At 40.4% G+C, this 19801-nt stretch overlaps 2 protein-coding genes across 2 annotated transcripts in view; both read right to left on the bottom strand.

The window, feature by feature from the left end:
- Nat10 (N-acetyltransferase 10) overlaps positions 1–7108 on the bottom strand; it is a 36021-nt gene extending 28913 nt beyond the window's left edge. Inside the window, exons 1-4 of the mRNA XM_048360227.1 lie at positions 6902–7108; positions 3524–3642; positions 2866–2957; positions 276–447 (exon numbers count right to left, since the gene is read on the bottom strand). Coding sequence (XP_048216184.1) covers positions 276–447; positions 2866–2957; positions 3524–3631 — 372 coding nt within the window. The 5' untranslated portion in view covers positions 3632–3642; positions 6902–7108. The remainder of the gene's footprint in view (positions 1–275; positions 448–2865; positions 2958–3523; positions 3643–6901) is intronic.
- A 4207-nt stretch (positions 7109–11315) lies between these two features.
- Caprin1 (cell cycle associated protein 1) overlaps positions 11316–19801 on the bottom strand; it is a 44038-nt gene continuing 35552 nt past the window's right edge. Inside the window, exons 16-19 of the mRNA XM_048359507.1 lie at positions 16881–17075; positions 15166–15266; positions 14724–14787; positions 11316–13211 (exon numbers count right to left, since the gene is read on the bottom strand). Coding sequence (XP_048215464.1) covers positions 13147–13211; positions 14724–14787; positions 15166–15266; positions 16881–17075 — 425 coding nt within the window. The 3' untranslated portion in view covers positions 11316–13146. The remainder of the gene's footprint in view (positions 13212–14723; positions 14788–15165; positions 15267–16880; positions 17076–19801) is intronic.

Below are 19801 nucleotides of genomic sequence, written 5' to 3'. Positions count from 1 at the left end.
AAGATGCAAGTGGATGCCAGGGTCTGCTGAGCTCAGCTGAGGGACATGTGACCTAGGGTCAGTCCACACTCCCAGTGCTTGCTCCACCTACTCTGGTTGCCCAGAACCACGTGCGATGGCACATCTCTCAGCTCTTTTTCTATTACAGGCAAAAGAAGCTGATGCTTCGACTAAGAATGCCTGGTGGTGGTGTGCACCTGTCTGGGACAAGGGGTAGGTTCCATGTGAATCTTCCCTTCTTACAGTACCCATTCTCACCTGCTGCCCAGTCTCACCTGCAGGACACACATGCCAAATGTATTGCCCAAGATCTTGTGGGTCTCGTTGTAGTAGCAGTAGCGAATGTTTGTGGCCGCTACAAAGAGTTCAAAGGGGTCATCTTGCTTTATGTTCAAGGTCCCATTCTTTATTTTCTTCTGCAGCTGTCTCATTCTCTTCTTCCGGTGACTGCAACAGACCAACCCATAAGAGCCAGTTAGCCAGCAGTGAGAGAAGTAGGAGAGGGAACAGGCTCAACAGTCCTCCTTTCAGACCTTGAGAACTAGAGCTAGTCAGAAGCTTACAGTGGCAGGGAGTACTTAAGATGGGCTGTGGGGAGAGATGCTGCTAAGTCTTTGTGTGAACTACTCCGCTATTTTACTATGACCTTGAACAGTTTTTTCATCTTAAAAGATGGTTAATGGGAGCAATCAGCTAAAGTCAGATCCTGAAACCAAACAATGGAAGCCTCACTGCCTTAGTATCAAGTCAGTGCTTAACTACACTATGCTGTTATCCAAAGAGCCTGGGAAAAAGTAGAACTGGCAGCTTTCTACATTCATGTTTCCAAGATGACTGACTGTATCTATTTCCTTGCTCTGGATCCTGCCCTCAAAGGCAGATCTTACCTAAGACAATACTAATAAAAGGTATGGGAATGGAATAGAAGCTGGACCTCTCTGAAACTTCCACATGCCATTTACCTGTCCTTTAAGGAGAGAATCAGCTCTACAATGGTGGCTTGTAGCTGATCAGAATTCTACCACAGCTCTCTAACATAATAGCTGGCAGAAAGGCCCTTCCTGCTATAGCTTCCACTTCCTCTAAACAAGGCAACTGGGTGAAGGAACTTCCATTCTTCCTTCTAACTTAAGCATTATGTTCATGACTTACAAGGAAGAATGACAGGTATGAGTAGGAGAGGAACAAGAGACAGATTTTTAAGAGTAAAGCTATATGAGGTTAAGTTTGAAAGGCAAATCTGCCCAGGAAATTGTAGGCACATTTATACCAAAGGAAAAGTCAGAAGCAATCAAAATTCTAAGACATACATCAGGCCTTCTCAGTCTATACTAGAAACACTTTGGACTAAGGGTACAGCTCAGAGATAGAGCACATGCTTGGCAAGTACATGGTCCTGGATTCAAACCTTGGCACCCCAAATACCAACTTAAAATGTCTACATTCTAAATAGAAAAGAGTATATATGACAAAATATCAGATGGTTTGTTTTGCTTTGTATTGGGTTGGTCATGGAGCTTGAACCCAGGGCCTGAACACTGTCCCTGAGCTTTTTCACTCAAGGATAGCTCTCTACCACTTTGAACCACAGTGCCACTCCCAGTTTTCTGGTGGTTAATTGGAGATAAGAGTCTCACAGACTTTCCTGTCCTGTCTGGCTTTGAGCCCTGACCCTCTCAGATCTGTTTCCTGAATAGCTAGGATAACGGGTGGGAGCCACTAGGTGGCTATCAGTTGGTTTTAAACAAGTGATACGCAGCTGATACCAATGCCTACATGGTAAGATTATAAGTACATTCTATTTTCTCCACCTTTCACATTCTTACAATCAGACTTTTGTTACTTTGTGTGTATGTGTGCTAGTCCTGGGGCTTGAACTCAGGGTCTGGGCATCCATTGTCACTAACCTTTTTTACTCAATGCTAGTTTTTTTTGTTTGTTGTTGCTGTTTGAAGAGGGGGAGATAAATGAAGAAGTCTCATGGACTTTCCTTCCCGGGCTGGCTTTGAACCAGGCTCCTTAGATCTCAGCCCTGAGTAGCTAAGATTATAGGCGTGAGCCACCAGCACCTGACTGTAATTTTTCTTTAAGGCCAGATTATTTAAAATCTGGTTTCTTTTAAGTACAATTTGCTTTTTGATAGGGAAAGCCTCATGCTTTGGTAGAACCAGGTACTCTGCCATTTTAGTCATGCCTGGAGTCCTTTTGTGCAGCCAGGATTACAACATGGGACACCAGTGCCCAGCTTGTGCAGGTTATCTTCAAGGCTGGGTCTCATTTTACACTTGGGACCAGCTTGACTAGTGAGTCTCCCACAGGTTGTGAGGATGACAGATGTGTGCAGCTCCATATCCTCCACTATGCTTCCCCATAGCTGGAATAACATGGATGTGCTACTGTGCCCATCTAATTGAAATAGAGTCTCACAAATCATGATCACTCAATTTCTGCCTCCTAATTGGTGGGGATTAAATGTGTGAGCCACTGTGCCCAACTCAAATTTCTTTAATTAAAATAATTCTGAGCTGGGTGCTGTAATCCTAACTACTCGGGAGGCTGAAATCTGAGGATCCTGGTTCTAAGTAAGCCCAGGTAGAAAAGTCCTTGAGCCTCTTTATTTCCAATTAGCCAGCAAAAATCCAGAAGTACAAGTGTGGTGCAAGTAGTAGAAGGCAAGTGAGAGAACAGAGCCCTGAATTCAAGCCCTAGTGCCAGCACTAAAACAAAAGAAATTAAAAACAATTACTGAGCCAGTTAACAAAGGAAACTTGCCAGGAACCATGGCTAACATCTCCCAACCAGTTGGAATTTAACTATAAAATAGGAAACTATAAGTTGGATAGAATACCCATGGGCCATGCTTACCTGCTAAATCCCAGCTCTTTCTTGTAACACCACAGCACTGATGGCCTAGCCTTCACAGTTGCTTTAGACAACATGTGATGGAGAATCACCACCTGCCAAAGAAAAGTATCACAGAAACACAAGACCAAAGAATCTACAGTGACTGCCAGACCCCCAAGACCTCACTTGACAAATATAGAAACTAAGATGAACACTGGGCTTCAAAAATTATTTGTTTAGCCAGGCACTGTTAGCTCACACCTATAATCCTAGCTACTCTAGAGGTTGAGATCTAAAGACTACAGTTCAAAAACAGCCCAGGCAAGAAAATCTATGAAACTCTGATCTCCAACTAACCACCAAAAAGCCAGAAGAAAAACTGTGACACAAGTGGTAGAGCAACAGCCTTCACTGAAAAGGCTTCACTGAAAAAGCTCATGCCCTGAGTTCAAGCCCAAGTATGGTCACAAAGTGAATAAACAGTATTAACCTGTCTTCTAATAAATCTAAGTACAGGGTATTACTCACATTCAAGAAATGAAGAAAGACTCCCACAAGGCACCTAACAAGCCTAAGGGATCTTAAGGTCATTTTATGCTGAACCTCCAGTGGTTTGAGATAACATGCTGACTTTCAGGACAGGCACAATATAATTCAGGAAATATTTATGGAGTCTTACCTGATCTTTTCCTCGATCCCCAACTACAACAAAGAGAGACCTTTGCCGCTCAGCTACCCCATTCTCAATAAGAATCCGGATCCGGTTATCCACCTTCTTCCGGTGCATGGTGAAAGTCACTAAAAGAGAAAGAACAGAAAGGTATCTACAGAAATGCTGATTCTGGGGAAGCAGAACTAGGTGGCTGCCTCTTATGGGACCAGAGAATGTGCTGGGCACATTTATAACTATCATTTTAGTCCTCACACAGCTTCATAGGGAAGACATCAGCCCCTTTGTTTTTAGTGGTACTGAGGTTTCAATTCACGGCCTCAGCTTGTTAGATACCCTACCATATAAATGTGCCCCAGTCCTTTCTGGTTGAGATACATTTTGCACTTATGCCCGGCCAGCCCAGTTCCCAATCCCCCTATTTATGCTTTCAGCATACGTGGGACAAGCCACTGCATCCAGCTTATTGATTTGTGATGGAGTCTTCTGAACTGTTTGCCTGGGCTGATTTCAAACCATGATCTTCCCAATCTCTGCCTGCCAAATAGTTATGCAAGTGTGAACAACAGAACCCAGCAACATCAGCCAGTTTGAAATCAGGTAACAGGTTTAGGTGGTGAAGAATATGTTGTCTAAACATGGGAAGTTGGCAAAGAAGTACAATATGTAACTCTGTCAAGGAGTGTAAGAAAAATCAGAACATAAATGTTGAGTAAGGTAGAATAGTAGGGTAGTGGGGGCCCATGCCTGTAATCCTACTTAGAAGGCTAAAATCTGAGGAATATAGTTCTAAACTATCTGGGCAGAAAAGTCCATCTCCAAAGTAACCAGCGAAAAGCTGGGCTGTAGTTGTGGCTCACATGGTAGAGCACCAGCCAAGCAAGCAAAACCCTGAGTTCAAATCTCAGTACTACCAAGAGACAGAATATATAATAATATTCCATATTTCCAGAGCATTTTCCCAAACTACCAATATGGATCTAAAAGGGTGTGGGAGCACAGTTCAAGTGTTGGGGTGTTGCCTTGCATACCAAGGCTATGGGTTCCATTCACAATACAACAACAAAAGAAAATAAAGCTATGAATATAATTGTTTATAAGAGGCTACTATGGCAAGGTAAATGACACCAGAACAAGATATATTTGAGTGGTGTGATTAATTCTTTATCATTTCTTTTTGGTGGGGAAAGTGTGGTACTAAGTTCTGAACTCAGGGTCTTGCACTCGCTAAAAAGGTGCTCTACGACTTGAGTCATCCCTCCCAGCAATTTTTTGCTTTAGTTATTTTTTAGATAGGATTGTACATTTCTGTCCAGGATATACTCTGATCATCCTCCTCCTACCTACACCTCTCACACTACTAGGATTATTGACATATACCACCATTCACATGTTGAGATGGGGTCTCCCTAACATTTTGCCCAAACTGGGCTTGGATCATGATCCTCCTGATTCTGTCTCCTAAGTAGCTGGAATTACAAATGTGAGCCATTGCAACCGGTGGATCATTTGCCTTTTAGCTTTATTTAAAATTCTTATTTTACTAATAAAATCTGAGGGAAGAACTTGTTATTTCTATGATGAAATATTTCCTTGAGAGAGAAAAATAATGAAGCCTTTGTGCAAATAGACCTTAAAAGTTATTATATTGATTTGCAGCACAGCCCAGTGATAGAACACTTGCCCAGCATGTAGAAGGCCCTGGGTTCAATCTCCAGTAGTGTCTTCCCCCACCAAAAAAGTTTGTTCCAATTACACACAAGCGTGCACGCACACACACTTATACACACACACACAAACCCTACCAAAACCCCAAAATACTCATAATATTATGTTGTAAAAATGATAGGTTATGGGGGCTGGGACTATGGCCTAGTGGCAAGAGTGCTTGCTTTGTATACATGAAGCCCTGGGTTTGATTCCCCAGCACCACATATACAGAAAATGGCCAGAAGTGGCGCTGTGGCTCAAGTGGCAGAGTGCTAGCCTTGAGCAAAAAGCCAGGGATAGTGCTCAGGCCCTGAGCACTAGCCCCAGGACTGGCCAAAATAAATAAATAAATAAAATAAAAAGCTAAGTTATGCTACTTAGAAACTCCAGTGCCTACTGCACTCTAAAGATCATTATCTAAACCTTAATTATACATAGACTTATTACAATCAACACCTCCCTATCAGGGGCAAATAGTATGAAGAATTCAAGTATCCTAAGGCAGAAAAGTGACAGAGACAGTATTCACACTTAAGATTATGTGACTCCAAAGCTTGAGTTTCTTCACCTTTGATAAATACCTCATTTGTAGGCCTAGGTGGCTAGCTGCAGAAAGAACCCACAAAAATCAACCAAATCTAAGTAGCTCAAAGGAGGGTGAGATGGGGAAGGATAGGGGAGAACTATGGAAGGGGTGAAATCCATCAAGATGAATGGTACTCATAATCTTACTTGTGGAATTGAGACCCCTTTATACAACTTAAAAAGAATAAATCAACAAAAAATTAAGAGATCAATATTTGGGACTGCTTTCTGTTGTACTTGGTGTGGGAATCCTAGGAGACATACTAGATAACCATCAATGGAAGATGAAGGACTACACACAGATTAACTCAGATTTTTAAGGTCTGAGATCCATACGAACTTGAGAGATACATGAAAGAAGGTGAAAGGAAACATGCTCTTTTTGTGTATGTGTGTGTCAGTCCTGGAGGTTGAACTCAGGGCCTGGGTGCTTTCCCTGAACTTCTTTTGCTCAAGGCTAGTGCTTTACCACTTGAGCTACAGCTCAACTTCAGATTGAAAAGGGCTTAATTGGAGATGACTCTCTCAGATTCGTCTGCCTGGGCCTGCTTCGAATGGCGATTCTCACATCTCAGCCTCCGAAATAGCAAGGATTACAGGCGTGAGCCACCAGCGACCGTCTAGTATGCTTACTTTTAATCCAACCACGTGTCGACGTCTGATAGCACCTACGTGCCAGGAGGCATCGTTGGGTGCACTGTTAAATTCCTGAATGCAACTACTGAAATAAGCAGCACAAATGAGTATGTGAAGGGTATCAGCGAAGGGCTGGGTGTGGAGAGCCCGGGAGGGTCTGGATCTTCTGGAAGCTCAGTGTCGCGGCCGGAATGCTGACGAGCCCCGCGCGAAACCGACCTCGTCACCACTCGTCCCCCACGACCACCCAGACCAAGGTCCCCGCAGGGAGTGGGCCGGGCCACGCAACCGCTTAAGGCAGAGCCTGGAAAGCACGCCCCGAGCGGCTGCGAACGAGAGGGAGCTGTGCCCTGCAGGAGGCGGAGAGGGAGGCCAGCGACACGGGCCAACCGGCTCTGACCCCGGGAGGACACAGACGCCCGCCTTAGCATCCCCAGCCCGCCCCACTACCAGTACCTGCTCCCGGGACCGGCGAGCCTCAGAGGGCAGCGAGACGGAAGCACGTGGGGCACGGGGTTCCAGAACAGAAGGGCGAGGCGGGCTGGCTAGAGCGAATGCCTGACTTCTCTAGTTATCGGAGTCCGCCTCCCACCCCCGGCTAAGCGGCTTCCACCTCGGCGCTGAAGGCAACAGACACGCACGCGCACTAAAAGGTCGGCGACAACAAGCCAGCGGGCCCTTCCTGGATGTTGTCCTTGGGTGATGACGTAACACACCGGAAGGCGGAGGGCCCGTGTCCCCACCATAGCTGTGCTTATTTCCGGGAGTTTTAGCTGTAACACGTGGCGCCGTTCCCGGGATACCTCGGACAAAATACACTTCCTGTAATCACCGCTGTTCTGAGAATGCCAGAGGACAGCCCCCAACAGGTCAGTGCAGGCAGGACTTCAAGGTTTTCACTGCTGGGCTGAGTATGTGAATAATTCTTGACCCTTTTAATGTGAGAGTATTCCGTTTTGTTCATCTAGCAGGACCCGCCAGCCACAAACCTATCCGGAATCCTGTAGACGGTCCAACCCTAATTTTGTGACCGTGGTACTTAGAAAGTTCCCTTTAGGCTGTTACCTGAGTGCACAAGTTCCGTTTCAGTCACTAATTTCTGTCCCAAGGAAACCACCACCAATTTATTTCCCGCCGAGGGGGTGAGAATAGAGGTTGTGCGACCACTTCGAGAAGTATAACCAGCTACTTGGCTCAAATTCCTTCTCGAGTACCACAAACTCTTGGTAATTAGTGTTCGGAACCAAATACATTTCTCTTACCTTTGAAACTACCTTTCCATATAATCAGCTCAGTACCCACCATTTCTTTATTCTTTTAACAAAATGTCAATATGCTACACACTATTCTGTTCAGAAAGGCTGGACATTGACATGGTCTTGTCCTTCGTGAGGATTTGAAACGCAAATTCTATCCTACCTATGCTATTAAAAATAAGGTACCCAGAATATTTCTGAGACGGAAACGTAATCCTCTGAAGTAGGCAACACTGGATGAAACACGGGCCTAAATTTAAAATAAACCTTGAGAATACTTGAGTGAATTTGAGATTGTGGACTGAGTGCTGTGTATTGTCAACCATAGGATTTTCGTTGTGACAGACTACAGCTTGGGTAACACATACATGACACATTCCAATATGCCCTCTACTCAATCTGGCTACTATTCAAAATACACCACGGGACCACAAGAGTGCAAGTATTAAGTTTCCTGTTCTAGAATGGTAGTAGTGGTGGCCCCAACTGTTGGGATGGCTCAGGAATTCTGTGGTTCTAAAGGAAATAAAAGATAATAGTATTCAACCTACTTCCCTGGGCAATGAGATGATTGTTCCTTAAAGGATAATTTAGGTCATTTTTTAGCATTTGGTAGTCAAAACCTACATTAGTTTGAGCTTGAAGTTTCTGTGGGACATGGGACTTAAACATAGGAGTGACTGACTACTGATTTCATTTTAAATCATGGGATTGGACAGCCAGAAAAGCAGGCTTGCAGTAACCAGGATAAGATAATGAACAGGTCAATGAGATTTTTTTTTAAAAAGTAGCAGAAGCCATACCCCATATTTTAATTTGCAGTTTTCACGAGCAGGAAGCTACTTCAATAAAAACACCTTTGCTTGAAACACTGCAATTAGTATGTTTTTATGCTAGCCCCAAGCCTTAAACTCAAGGCCTGGGCACTGTCAGCCACACCTCAAATTCTGGCTTTTTAGTAGTTAATTGGAGACACTAGTCACTTTCCTAGCTGGGCTGGCTCGGACCCACAATCCTCATATTTCTGCCTCCTGAGTAGCTAGGATTACAGGCTTGAGCCACCAGCACCCAGCCATTTTTTTGGTATTAATTTTATTAAGTGACCCACTAACTCCACTCCCATATGCATACAGCTTAAAAAAAAACTAGTTTCCAAAACTAAACATGAAATTTAGCTATGAAATTGTCCACATGGTCCCTTCTCCATTTCTCCAGCCTCTTAACCACTAATACTTATTTCTTTGCATTTCAACCACCCCTTCAGTCAGTGGATGTTAGACCAAGACACACTTTTCTCCTGTTATTCATGTCATTTACACCTCAACTAGTCTTTCCTGACATGACTAGGAGATGGTCTTAGTATCATTAACCATTTTACTTCACTGCCATTTACTACTTTTGGGTCATCACATTGACTACAGACAGCTCAATGGAAGCAGAAACCATGTTGATTTCTCACCATTTGATGGCCATCATTTCTCAAGATAGCTGTGTTGAACGAAGCCCTAGCTCAGTAGCCATGTCTAGAAGAAATGCAGTATTTACACAAAGCTAGTACAAATAAGAATATCCTTAATGCCAAGGGCAGTTGGCTCATGCCTGTAATCATTTCAACTCAAGGGGCTGAAATCTGAGGGTCGAAATTGGAGGTTAGACCAGGAATCAAAGTCCATGAGACTATTATCTCTAGAACTGCTTTAGTTCGGAGACAAACTACTTGTCTCTCACAGTCTACACAGGAGCCAAGCTACTACATAAGACTAGATTTTAGAAACATTTGAAGTAGGGTGTTTGTAACAGTAGGAGACTGACAAGACTTATTAGTAGTCTGAGCTTCTCAGAAGATGAAAGGACCAGATTTTTTTTTCCTTCTCTTACAAGGAACACTTCTTTGGAAGTAGAAGAGTGCCAGCCTGGAGCACAAAAGCTATGGTGAGAGCTCAAGGCCCTGAATTCAAACTCCAGCACCAGCTGCGGGGGGGGGGGGGGGGGGAGAGGGGTGTGTGAGCACTTCCTCAGTAAACTATGAAACTGAAGATGTCTTTGCTCAAAGACAACTAAGTTTTCATATATTATGGAATTTAAAACATTCACTTGTCTTTTTCACCATCGTTTAGACTTTAAAATGGGGGAAGATATAGAAATAACACTTCATTTTCCTAGTTTCTTTTATAAAGGGGAAACCAGTTCAAGGACAACACAGATTCAACAAAACTGAGTGTCTAATAAGAAGTCAGGCACAGATTCAGGGGCTTAAAAATAAAAATGAAGGGCACAACCAGGCATGTGTGGTTCACGCCTGAAATCCTAGCACTCAAGGAGGCTGAGATCTGCAGATTGAAGTTCAAAGCCAGCCCAGGCAAGGAAGTCAAGACTTTTTATCGCCAAGTAACCACCAGAAAATTGGAAATAGCACTGTGGCTCAAAGTGGTACAGCACTCACCCTGAGCACAAAAGCTCAGGGAAGGTTCCAATGCTCAGAGTTCAAGCCTCAAGACCAACAAAAAATTAAATAAATTTTAAAAATTAAAAGGGCATGAATTCTGTGCTTATGTGCAATTTCTCATCAGATAAATCAGTATAAAATAATGGAACAATATAAATTGCCTACGTCGTGTTAAAAAGCTGCTTCTACTACCTCTGCACTTATGAACTGACTAGAATAAGCACATATTCTCTTTCCTGCTTCAAGTGGAAAGTCTCCCACCACTAAAGTTGTATATATAAGGAGACAACTGCAAGTTTAAACTTAAAACATTAAAAGCTCATTTGTTCTAATATCAAGACACACTGATGGAGGAGCAAAAAACAGTTCTATATTCTTTGGGAGTATTTAGGATCTAGGAATGAAACTGCCCCTAACCAAGGAGGTTGATAACTTCTTCCTTTACTAGAACTTTTTTTTTAAGTTTCAGTATTCAAGTAACATGACTGGTGATAGTGTATATGCAAAAGTAGTTTATATGTAGTCTTTCTAGACCAAGACAAGTCTGTGACAACCATTTCATTTGCAATTCTAAAATACGCATTTGACCAAACAGCCTCTGCAACTAAGACAAGCATTTACATATAGAGTATACTAAGATTCAAATCATAATGGGACTTTCAAAGAAGATCTCTGCCTAATGAAGCATTTGCTCCAGAAATAGGGTCTGAAATGCTAATAAAAGGTTTACATTTAAGCTGACATGACAGAAAGCCCTCCCCCTTGGTGTTTTAAAAAGAACAAGTCTTTAGAAACAAAACACTGAACACTTCAGACATTCCCATCTGCACCAATGCATACAAGTTTAAAATGTAGAAGGCATCTATCTTTCCCCATCCTATCTCTGAATACTAAATACTGGATGAAACTCATTTACTTTTTGGTTTTCAAGTGACAGGAATATTCTACAGATAGCAAACTTAGTTCCCTATAAAATTGCAAATTTTAGGAATTAGCTAATGAACTGTGAACATTTTACCCATCTACAATATAGCTAACATATGGTTGTGGTACATCCCAGATAGATGTCATTTAAAGCACCCAAGGTGAGGTGCTAGCAAAAGAAATACTCATTTGCAAAAGTAAACAGATAACCCTTGCAGTATGATGTACCACAACCACACATGAAAAAAGTCAAGAACTTATTTTTATTTATTTTAAAATAAACATTGAAGAATCCCCCATTACCCACCACCCTACAAAACTTTTGGATGTGGAATGTTCAACCGCCTATCCATTTTAGATTACAAAACCAGCCCACCCACCCACCCCAAAAAAACCTCCAGTTCTCTAATGATGAATATTTGAGAAATGTTTTGTTTTTAAGGAACTGAGTAGCTACTGAATTCCAATAGGTATTGGAAATTGTTCCTTAGCTAAAGGCTAAAAGTAAATTTTAATTTCTGCACAGGAAATACCATTAACTTAGTAGCCTTTGCTTAACAGGTGGGCTTAATTCTCCATAAAGTCAAAGTGGAACGGGACAACAAGCAGCATTAAGTTCTCAGGCACACAGATCTGGTGCTCAAATTGCTAGCACAAATTCCAACACTAAATTCCACTACTAAACTCTCCATCTCTATCAAACTTCAGATTCTCCCTATGCATCTAAGAGTAGGAATCACCGCTCTCACATAAATGCCTCCATGAGAAAAGGAGAATTCAATTAAAGTTCAATTAGACAAAAGTGCATATAATACAGCTGCTGGAGATAACCATTAAATTTGTGAAACCAGCAATGGAGTGAATCACATAAGCTGCTAGCTGTTGAACTCCAGTGTTTCAAAATACAACTTTTATAAACATGTTTTATTTGTTTTATTACCATGAGAACTGAAGTTATTGACTGTCATTTCCCTCAAACAGGGAAATCAATCTAAAACACATACTGGTGCTTTTCAAAAGATAGCAATTTAAATGAGTGGTAGCAGCAGGCATTTTTATCTTTTTCTTTAAAGAACTCTCAAGCTGCAGGAAAAAAATGTGACCAAAGGTTGTTATGATTATCCATTAACGATTTTCATCAGTACCTGAACGAATTTAGGTGACAATACAACAAAGATTCAAGGATTAGTGATGACGATACACATCATAAGGAATGATCTATACAGATAGACTTATCTATCTTTATCGATAGATTGATATAGATGTAGTATCAATCCTTATGAAAGTCATTGTCTCAAAGAAACTGTTAAGTGTTCAAAAGGTATCTAAATATTTCACATTAAATATAGAAGCAGCCCATCCAGATTATATCCCATTATTTGTTGCATATTTTTCAAAAGGTGCCAATCAAAGCCTAATTTGCATTTTGGCTATTTTATATAGTATCAGCTGCTAAGCAACTTACATGTGTTTTTAATCACAGTCGTTTGGCCAAATGAACAGTGCTGTGTCAAAGCTAGTAGCCAGCTTTACATGTGTGATTAAGGACCCATGCATAATTTGGTATGCATCTAAACATTCTGTGATCCAATTTAAATGGAAATACTGTAAAATGCAGTTGTTCTGCCAAACCACACTACACTCCCTCCATCTTCCAATCAAGGAAAATGTCCTAGTTTTCTCAATTACCATGAATAACTCTGGGGCTAATTTGTATATTTTATCCAATGTCAAAAGCCAAAGTTACTCTTTTTCAAGCCACTTCAAATAACTATGGAGATATTATCACCCCCTAAAGTATATTGTTTTACTCCTAAGCAAGGGTGAGGAATCTGAGTATCATGTGCAAGGCTCAAGATGACGCTTAGGACAGAACATGCAGAGTAAAAATAGTTTCCTTCCATAGCCAGGTAATAAAGCTGACAATTGTAGTCCTGTCTTTATGGGATGAAAACAGTCCCTTTACAATAAGTTTCCTGAAAGGGAGAACAAATAGATAATAACTCTTCTGGTAACATGTTATGGTACACTGGCCAGTGTGTTTTTGGCGATTAAACATAATCCTGTGAATCAGATTAATTCACTTGCTGAGTGTTCATTTGCGGCATCCCTCTGTTGGGTCTTGGGGGCCCTCCACGACCTAGAAGACAAAAATGGCATTTGATTTTTCTTTCAAATATTATCTGTTTTGCCTTCAAGCAGATTTTCATCTGAAGAAGCATGTAGGCAGCTTGTCACCACATTATTAGGTTTAAGAGGTCAATTCTTCAGTGTTTCACCTGTCCTGGAAGTTGTCATGCGCAAATTTGCTCAAGTTCTCTAGCTAAAAAAAGAGTAGAGCTAATGGAGTATTCCACCAGTACTCATTCATTCAACAAGTATTTATTGAGTGCCTACTATGTGCTAGGCACTGTCATCAGGCGTTGGGAATAGATACAGCAGTAAAGACAGACAAATTACCTGCTCTCATGGAGCTTACATTCTAATGTACACTCTAGCTTACATTTCAGTATTAACATCATACTATCAAAATTAATAAAAGCACCAGAAGGAAAACAGACCTTATTACCTAAACTGTTCAAAAGAAACTACATAACATTCAAAATTGTATAATGACTTATAACACAAATAGTTTTTTACATGCTGTTAAAACAGATTTTTAGCTGTCAGTTAACTCAATTTTCATAGAATATGCTACAAGGTGGGAAAGAACATAACCCACATTCACATGCAAAAACCTTGATACTTCTTTCAAGTCAGTAATTCCCAAGTGATCCATTAATGTGGAAAAAAAAAATCGCACCTTTTGCTGGCCAACTGTTACTAGCACTCAAAGTACTTTTTAATTTGTCCTTAGTATACATTTTATACATGTTATGGCCAATAACTAGATAAAACCTATTTTTTTAACCTTCCAATCAGAGAACCATTTAGAACTTCAGATTACATGAAATGCTAGCTTTAGTTGTTATACAGATTAACTTCTTGCCCAAATAGGAAGTAATTTTCTCTAATAACAAAAACAAAACAAAAAGCTATTCAACTTGCATTTTTAAGTGTAATCAAACAAGTTTGTAAGAACTGGGATGCTACTTGAAAATCAGAAGTAATTTGGTACTTAGGTCACTAACAGTGTTCTAAAATATATTCAGATTTTTATTAGTTCTATTACTTCTAAATGGTTCTCTATATGAAAACTATGGCTTATCTGGCCATTAAAGGGTTTCTGGTCCTAAAATATAATATGTAATATGCATGTTTCAAAAATGAAAAGATAATAAATTTATATAAATGTTTACTCTCACTCCAAAAATGTCTTACAAAAATGTTTCAATAAGTACTTCCTAAAAACATTTAGCAGGTGTTAGGGCCTGAAAAAATAATTTCCAGTTGGAAAAACACTTTTTCTGAGGAAGAGAAAATGTTCTTGTTCTTAAGACAGTTTGTATATTAACAGGGAAAGTCATTCAAAAATGAAAATTTGGATTCAAGATTAAGTTTTAGAAACAGCATTTCATTTAATCCCTAGCAACAAGTCTGAAAAGATCAACGTACTCCTAACATGTAACCTACATGCAGACTATGAACAGCTCTTCCAAGGCCAGAACAGAAGCTCCACTTGGGAGCTAGGATCACCACCACAAAATATTACCTCGTGGGGCTCCCCGTGGTCCACTCTGCCCAGAGCCTCGCTTGAAATTCTGCTGATATCCATCCTAAAAGACAAGCTAGTTAGTACTAAGAAGAAAAAGTAAATTTTTCATGTGCATATTTTATTTTACAAGTAGGTGAATATAAAGAGTATCATTCAGAAAGCATCATCTAAAAACAATCTACCTTTTGGTTTTACAGTCTGTTACAGAATACTAATGTAGCTAAAAGATATTGTCTAAGTACAGTATTTCTTTTATGCTCAAGAACGTTCAACTGAATAAAAGGGATCTTCAAGAGTGCCATGTCAAGTTGAATGTGACCTTTGTATATGAAATACAAAGAAAAGCAAAAGGCCATCTTTTTCTATAACATACTTTGGATAGCAAATAATTACCCCCAAAATTACTTAAGTCATTGAGTCCCACACTGTATTTACCTACCCGCTGGTAGCCAGAGTAGTCTCGGGGAGCACTGAACTGAGACTGTGTGTAACCACTGTTTGGAGTGTTAGAAAATGAAGGACGGTAACCATCATATCCTCCTAAAATTTAGGACAAGAAAAATAAATTTTTTTCTCACAAGTAATTTTTCCTTTATTAATGAAAACCAAAGAACTGGGTAATTATAAGCATGCTACTTATCCAAACTAACTCATATATGTCTAACAGGTGCAACGTGTTTATAAATATCTGTAGGTACTAACTGCCTTAGAAAAATTTCAGGGCTGGGAATATGGTTTAGTGATAAGAGTGCTTGCTTCACATACTTCATGAAGCCCTGGGTTTGATTCCTCAGCACCACATACACAGTAGAAAAATCCAGAAGTGGCGCTGTGGCTCAAGTGGTAGAGTACTAGCCTTCAGCAAAAAGAAGCCAGGGACGGTGCTCAGGCACTGAGTCTAAGCCCCAGGACCGGCAAAAAAAAAAAAAAAAAAAAAAAAAAAAAAAAAAAAAAATTCAGCCAGGTAGCTTACTGCTGACACTTCTAAGCCTAGCTATTTGGAAGGCTAAAATCGGGAGAATCATAACTAGAGGCCAGCCTAGGCAAAAAAAAGTCCATGATGCACCACCTGAATTTAAAAAACACTGGGTTATATATAGTGCTATGAGAACCTGTCAATCCAGCTACAATGGGAACCTAAAATAGGCACCTCATAGTCCAGGCAGCACATACCCAGGCAGGGAAGCAAGATCCTACCAAGCAAATAACCAGTGAGAAAAAAAGCTGGAACAAAAAGACATACACACGGCTTAGCAGTTGGGCATCTATTCCTGAGTTCAAACACCTGAGACTATCAAAAGCGGTAAAAATTTTTATAAAACTATGACTATACACACATGAAAACAAGGAAATCGCTGTAAGACCTGGTAATACATAAGAAAAAATTATCCCTATAAGGGCAGGTGCCTGTAATCATGAATAATACCGAGGCTAATCAGGACAACCAAGGGTGAAACTCCACCCAGGCAAAAAAGTGAGGTGAAATGGCATGTACCCATCAGCTACGCAACATGCTAAGATGGGAAGAGTACTATGGTTCCACACTATTCAAGACAAAAAAAGCTCATAAGGAGCTCCATCTCAACAGAAAAGGCTGTATTAATAAGTCGTCATCTCACTATTCAAGACAAAAAAAGCTCATAAGGAGCTCCATCTCAACAGAAAAGGCTGTATTAATAAGTCGTCATCTCAGTTGTGGTAGGAAAAACAAACAATAAATTTCTACGGCAAATGGGGGGGGGGGGGGCCTGACCCTATCTAAAAAATCATCTGACCAAAATAGGCTAGAGCCATGACTCAAGTGGTAGAGTACTAAGCACCTGACTTCAAACTCTATCCAGTACTATCACCAAAAACAAAAAAACTACAAAATACAAATTGGGGGGTGGGGGGATTAACTCCATTAAATATATACTTAATGGAACTTTAGGCATAACACAAGTGGTAGAGTGCCAGCCTAACAAAAAGGCTGCAAGTAATGATGAGTCACAATACTGTAAATAAAATCAATCAATAAAATGCTAAAATTGAACCTAAGAGGAAAATTCAGAGATACATCTCTCTTGAAAAACATAGGACTTTTACAAGGGGAAAAAAAGAAAAGAAAAAGCCCAACTTATAAATTCATTAGAACTTGCATCTTTGTTCTTTTACCTCTGAACCCATTGGCAGGTCCCCGGTATCCATTCATCAAGCCTCTAGCACCACGAGAACCTCCACGAGACACACCGCGACTATTGTAATAAGGCTGATTGCTCCGAGGAAATCCAGTGTTCTGCTGAGGAGGCTGCTGGTGGTTGCCAGTCACTTGATGGGACTGGTCCTGGGAACCATGGTAAGTGCCAACAACTGCAATGAGAAACATAAATGCTTTTTGTTTCTGCCAGTCCTGGGGCTTGCACTCAGAGCCTGAGCACTGTCCTTGGCTCTTTTCTGCTCAAGACTAGCACTACCCACTTGAGCCACAGAGCCACTTCTGGCTTTTTCTGTTTATGTGGTGCTGAAGAATCAAACGCAGGGCTTCATGCATGCTAGGCAAGCACTCTACCATCAGGCCACATTCTCAGCCCAAAGAAACATAAATGTTATACATATAGAAATATAACAAATACACAAAGTCCCATTACCATTTGTTCTCCTACATGCTCTTGGTTTAAGCAACATTTTTTTACATTTTACAGTGCCTCAAAGTTTAATTTTTGTCATTTCCAGATAAACAAGGAAAATTGAACATAAATGTCACTGTCTCTCTCCCACACATAGAATGAGCTAGGGAGGATGCAAAAATTCCAAACCTTTGAAAGTAGAATACACAATTTTACCTTCCAAATAAATTATATATACTATGTACTATTATATACTGTATACACTATATACAGTTAATACTCTTTGAAAGATAAGTCCCTTTGAAAACAAGGGACTTAAAAATTCACTCACTGAAACACTAAATTACCATTTTGTGTTAAATCCATACTCTCCCACAGGCTGTAACTTTCAAAATTAAACATTGAGATACATTTGACAAATAATTCCAATGTATATAAAGTCAGAAGAAAAAGATACTCTCAAGTCTGAGAGATGAGGAAGGTAACATAACCAAGAAAGGCTCATACCCAGCAGGTGTTAACCTGCCCAAATATCCCACTTTGGGGATAAAGGCAACATTTTGTGATTTTTTTTAAATCTCTTCATGACCTATCTTATACCCTCAAGGAAATTTCTAATACATTCTCAGTTTGCACACAATTGTGCCATATAAGAGATTTATAAGAGATTTTATAAGAATTCCTACCAAGAGGAAATGTCTCTCAAGTTAATAAACTTCACTTCTCATTTACTAGTCATGTTTCGATAAATCTTTGTATTCTTGATACTTAAAATTGCAAATACCAAATATGTATAACATTTACTACCTTAAAACATTCTTAAGCACTGGGTGTGTGGCTAAAGTGGCAAGGCTTGGGCTAAGACCCTAAATTCAAGTTCTAGTAGCTATCCTGTGGCTTGAACTCTGGGCATGGGTGCTGTCCCTGAGCTTTTATATTCAAGGTTAGTGCTCTATACTTAACAGTTCCACTTCCAACTTTTCTTTTTCTGGTAGTTTAGTGGTCGAAAGAGGTCAGACACTGGGGGTTCACGCCTGTAAATCCTAGCTACTAAAGAGGCTGAGATCTGAGGAATGTGGTTCAAAGTCCAGGCAGGAAAGTCCTCAAGAGTCTTATTTCCAATTAACCACAAAAAAAACCAAAGTGTAAAGTGGCTCAAAGTAGTAAAGTGCTAGCCTAAAGCACAAGAGCTCAGGGACAACATCCAGGACCCAGAGTTCAAGTCCCAGGACCAATGGGGGAAAAAGTCTCACAGGCTTTGCTGCTCAGCTGGCTTCAATCCACAATACTCAGATGTCAACCTCCTGAGTAGCTAGGACTACAGGCATGCTACAACCATCCCACAAAAACTGAAAAGTTTTTATCTGTTTTTCTTTTCCTTTGGAGGGAGTGACAGGGTCCAGGCTAATCAAAATCCTTGAATTCAATGTCTTCATGCTTCAACCTCCCAAGTGCCTGGATTATAGCCATGCACTAGATTACATTAAATCACTTTTTAACTGTAACCAAAGCATATCAAACCAATTGAAAGTATGATAATTAAATACACAATGCTTATGACATGCCAGGCATGTTCTTACAATGAATCTTGTCAGTTAACCAGTGCACAGAGGCACCCAAACTCAACTTTATGATAAAGATAAGTAAGTCAACAAAAGACTGAGCTGCATTTGAAGAGTGATGGATATAGGTATATGAAGCGATATTTGGATACTAACATGAAGTACTCAGAGAAAGAAATGTGACCAAGCATGATATATAGTAGCTTGTGCCTATAATTTGAGCTACTTGGGAGAAGATGCCAACCTTTGGCAAAAAAAAAAAAAAAAAAAATCAGTAAAGGAAGACTATCTAGACTATCTCAAAGAACAAAGCACTGTGTTACAAATTTACAATCACAGTCCAAACCAAGTCCAGGCAAAAAGTGACACCTTTCATGGAAAAAGTAACAAAACCAAAAAGTGTGAGGGGCAGGGATGAAGTAGGAAACCAAGAGGCCTGAGTTCAAACCCCAGAACTACACCAATCAAAAATTTCAGAACTGACTGGATTTTGTATATATGCCTACCTGATCTAGGGAAAGAGAAATGAGGGTCTAAGATATCACAAGAAATGTATTCACTGCCTTATTATGGAACTGTAGCCCCTTTGTACAACACCTTATCAGTAAAATTTAATTCAAAAAAAGAAAAGCTTAAAGGATAGCACCGAGGCCAGCCCTGAATTCAAGCCTCAGAAGGAGCACACTAAATAAATAAATAAATAAATTTCAGAACAATATATTAATACTTGAGGTGGTGCTGTACCTCAAGGGCAGCACCCAGGCCCCAAATTCAAGCTCCACCACCACCACCACCACAATACACACACACACACACACACACACACACACACACACACACACACACACCCCTATATATACACAAACACCTATATATACACATATAAACACCTATTCCAGAAGGATTT

Source organism: Perognathus longimembris, chromosome 13 (assembly GCF_023159225.1).
Source record: "Perognathus longimembris pacificus isolate PPM17 chromosome 13, ASM2315922v1, whole genome shotgun sequence".
Lineage (NCBI taxonomy): Eukaryota > Metazoa > Chordata > Mammalia > Rodentia > Heteromyidae > Perognathus > Perognathus longimembris.
This window is presented reverse-complemented; position numbering and strand designations above follow the sequence as displayed.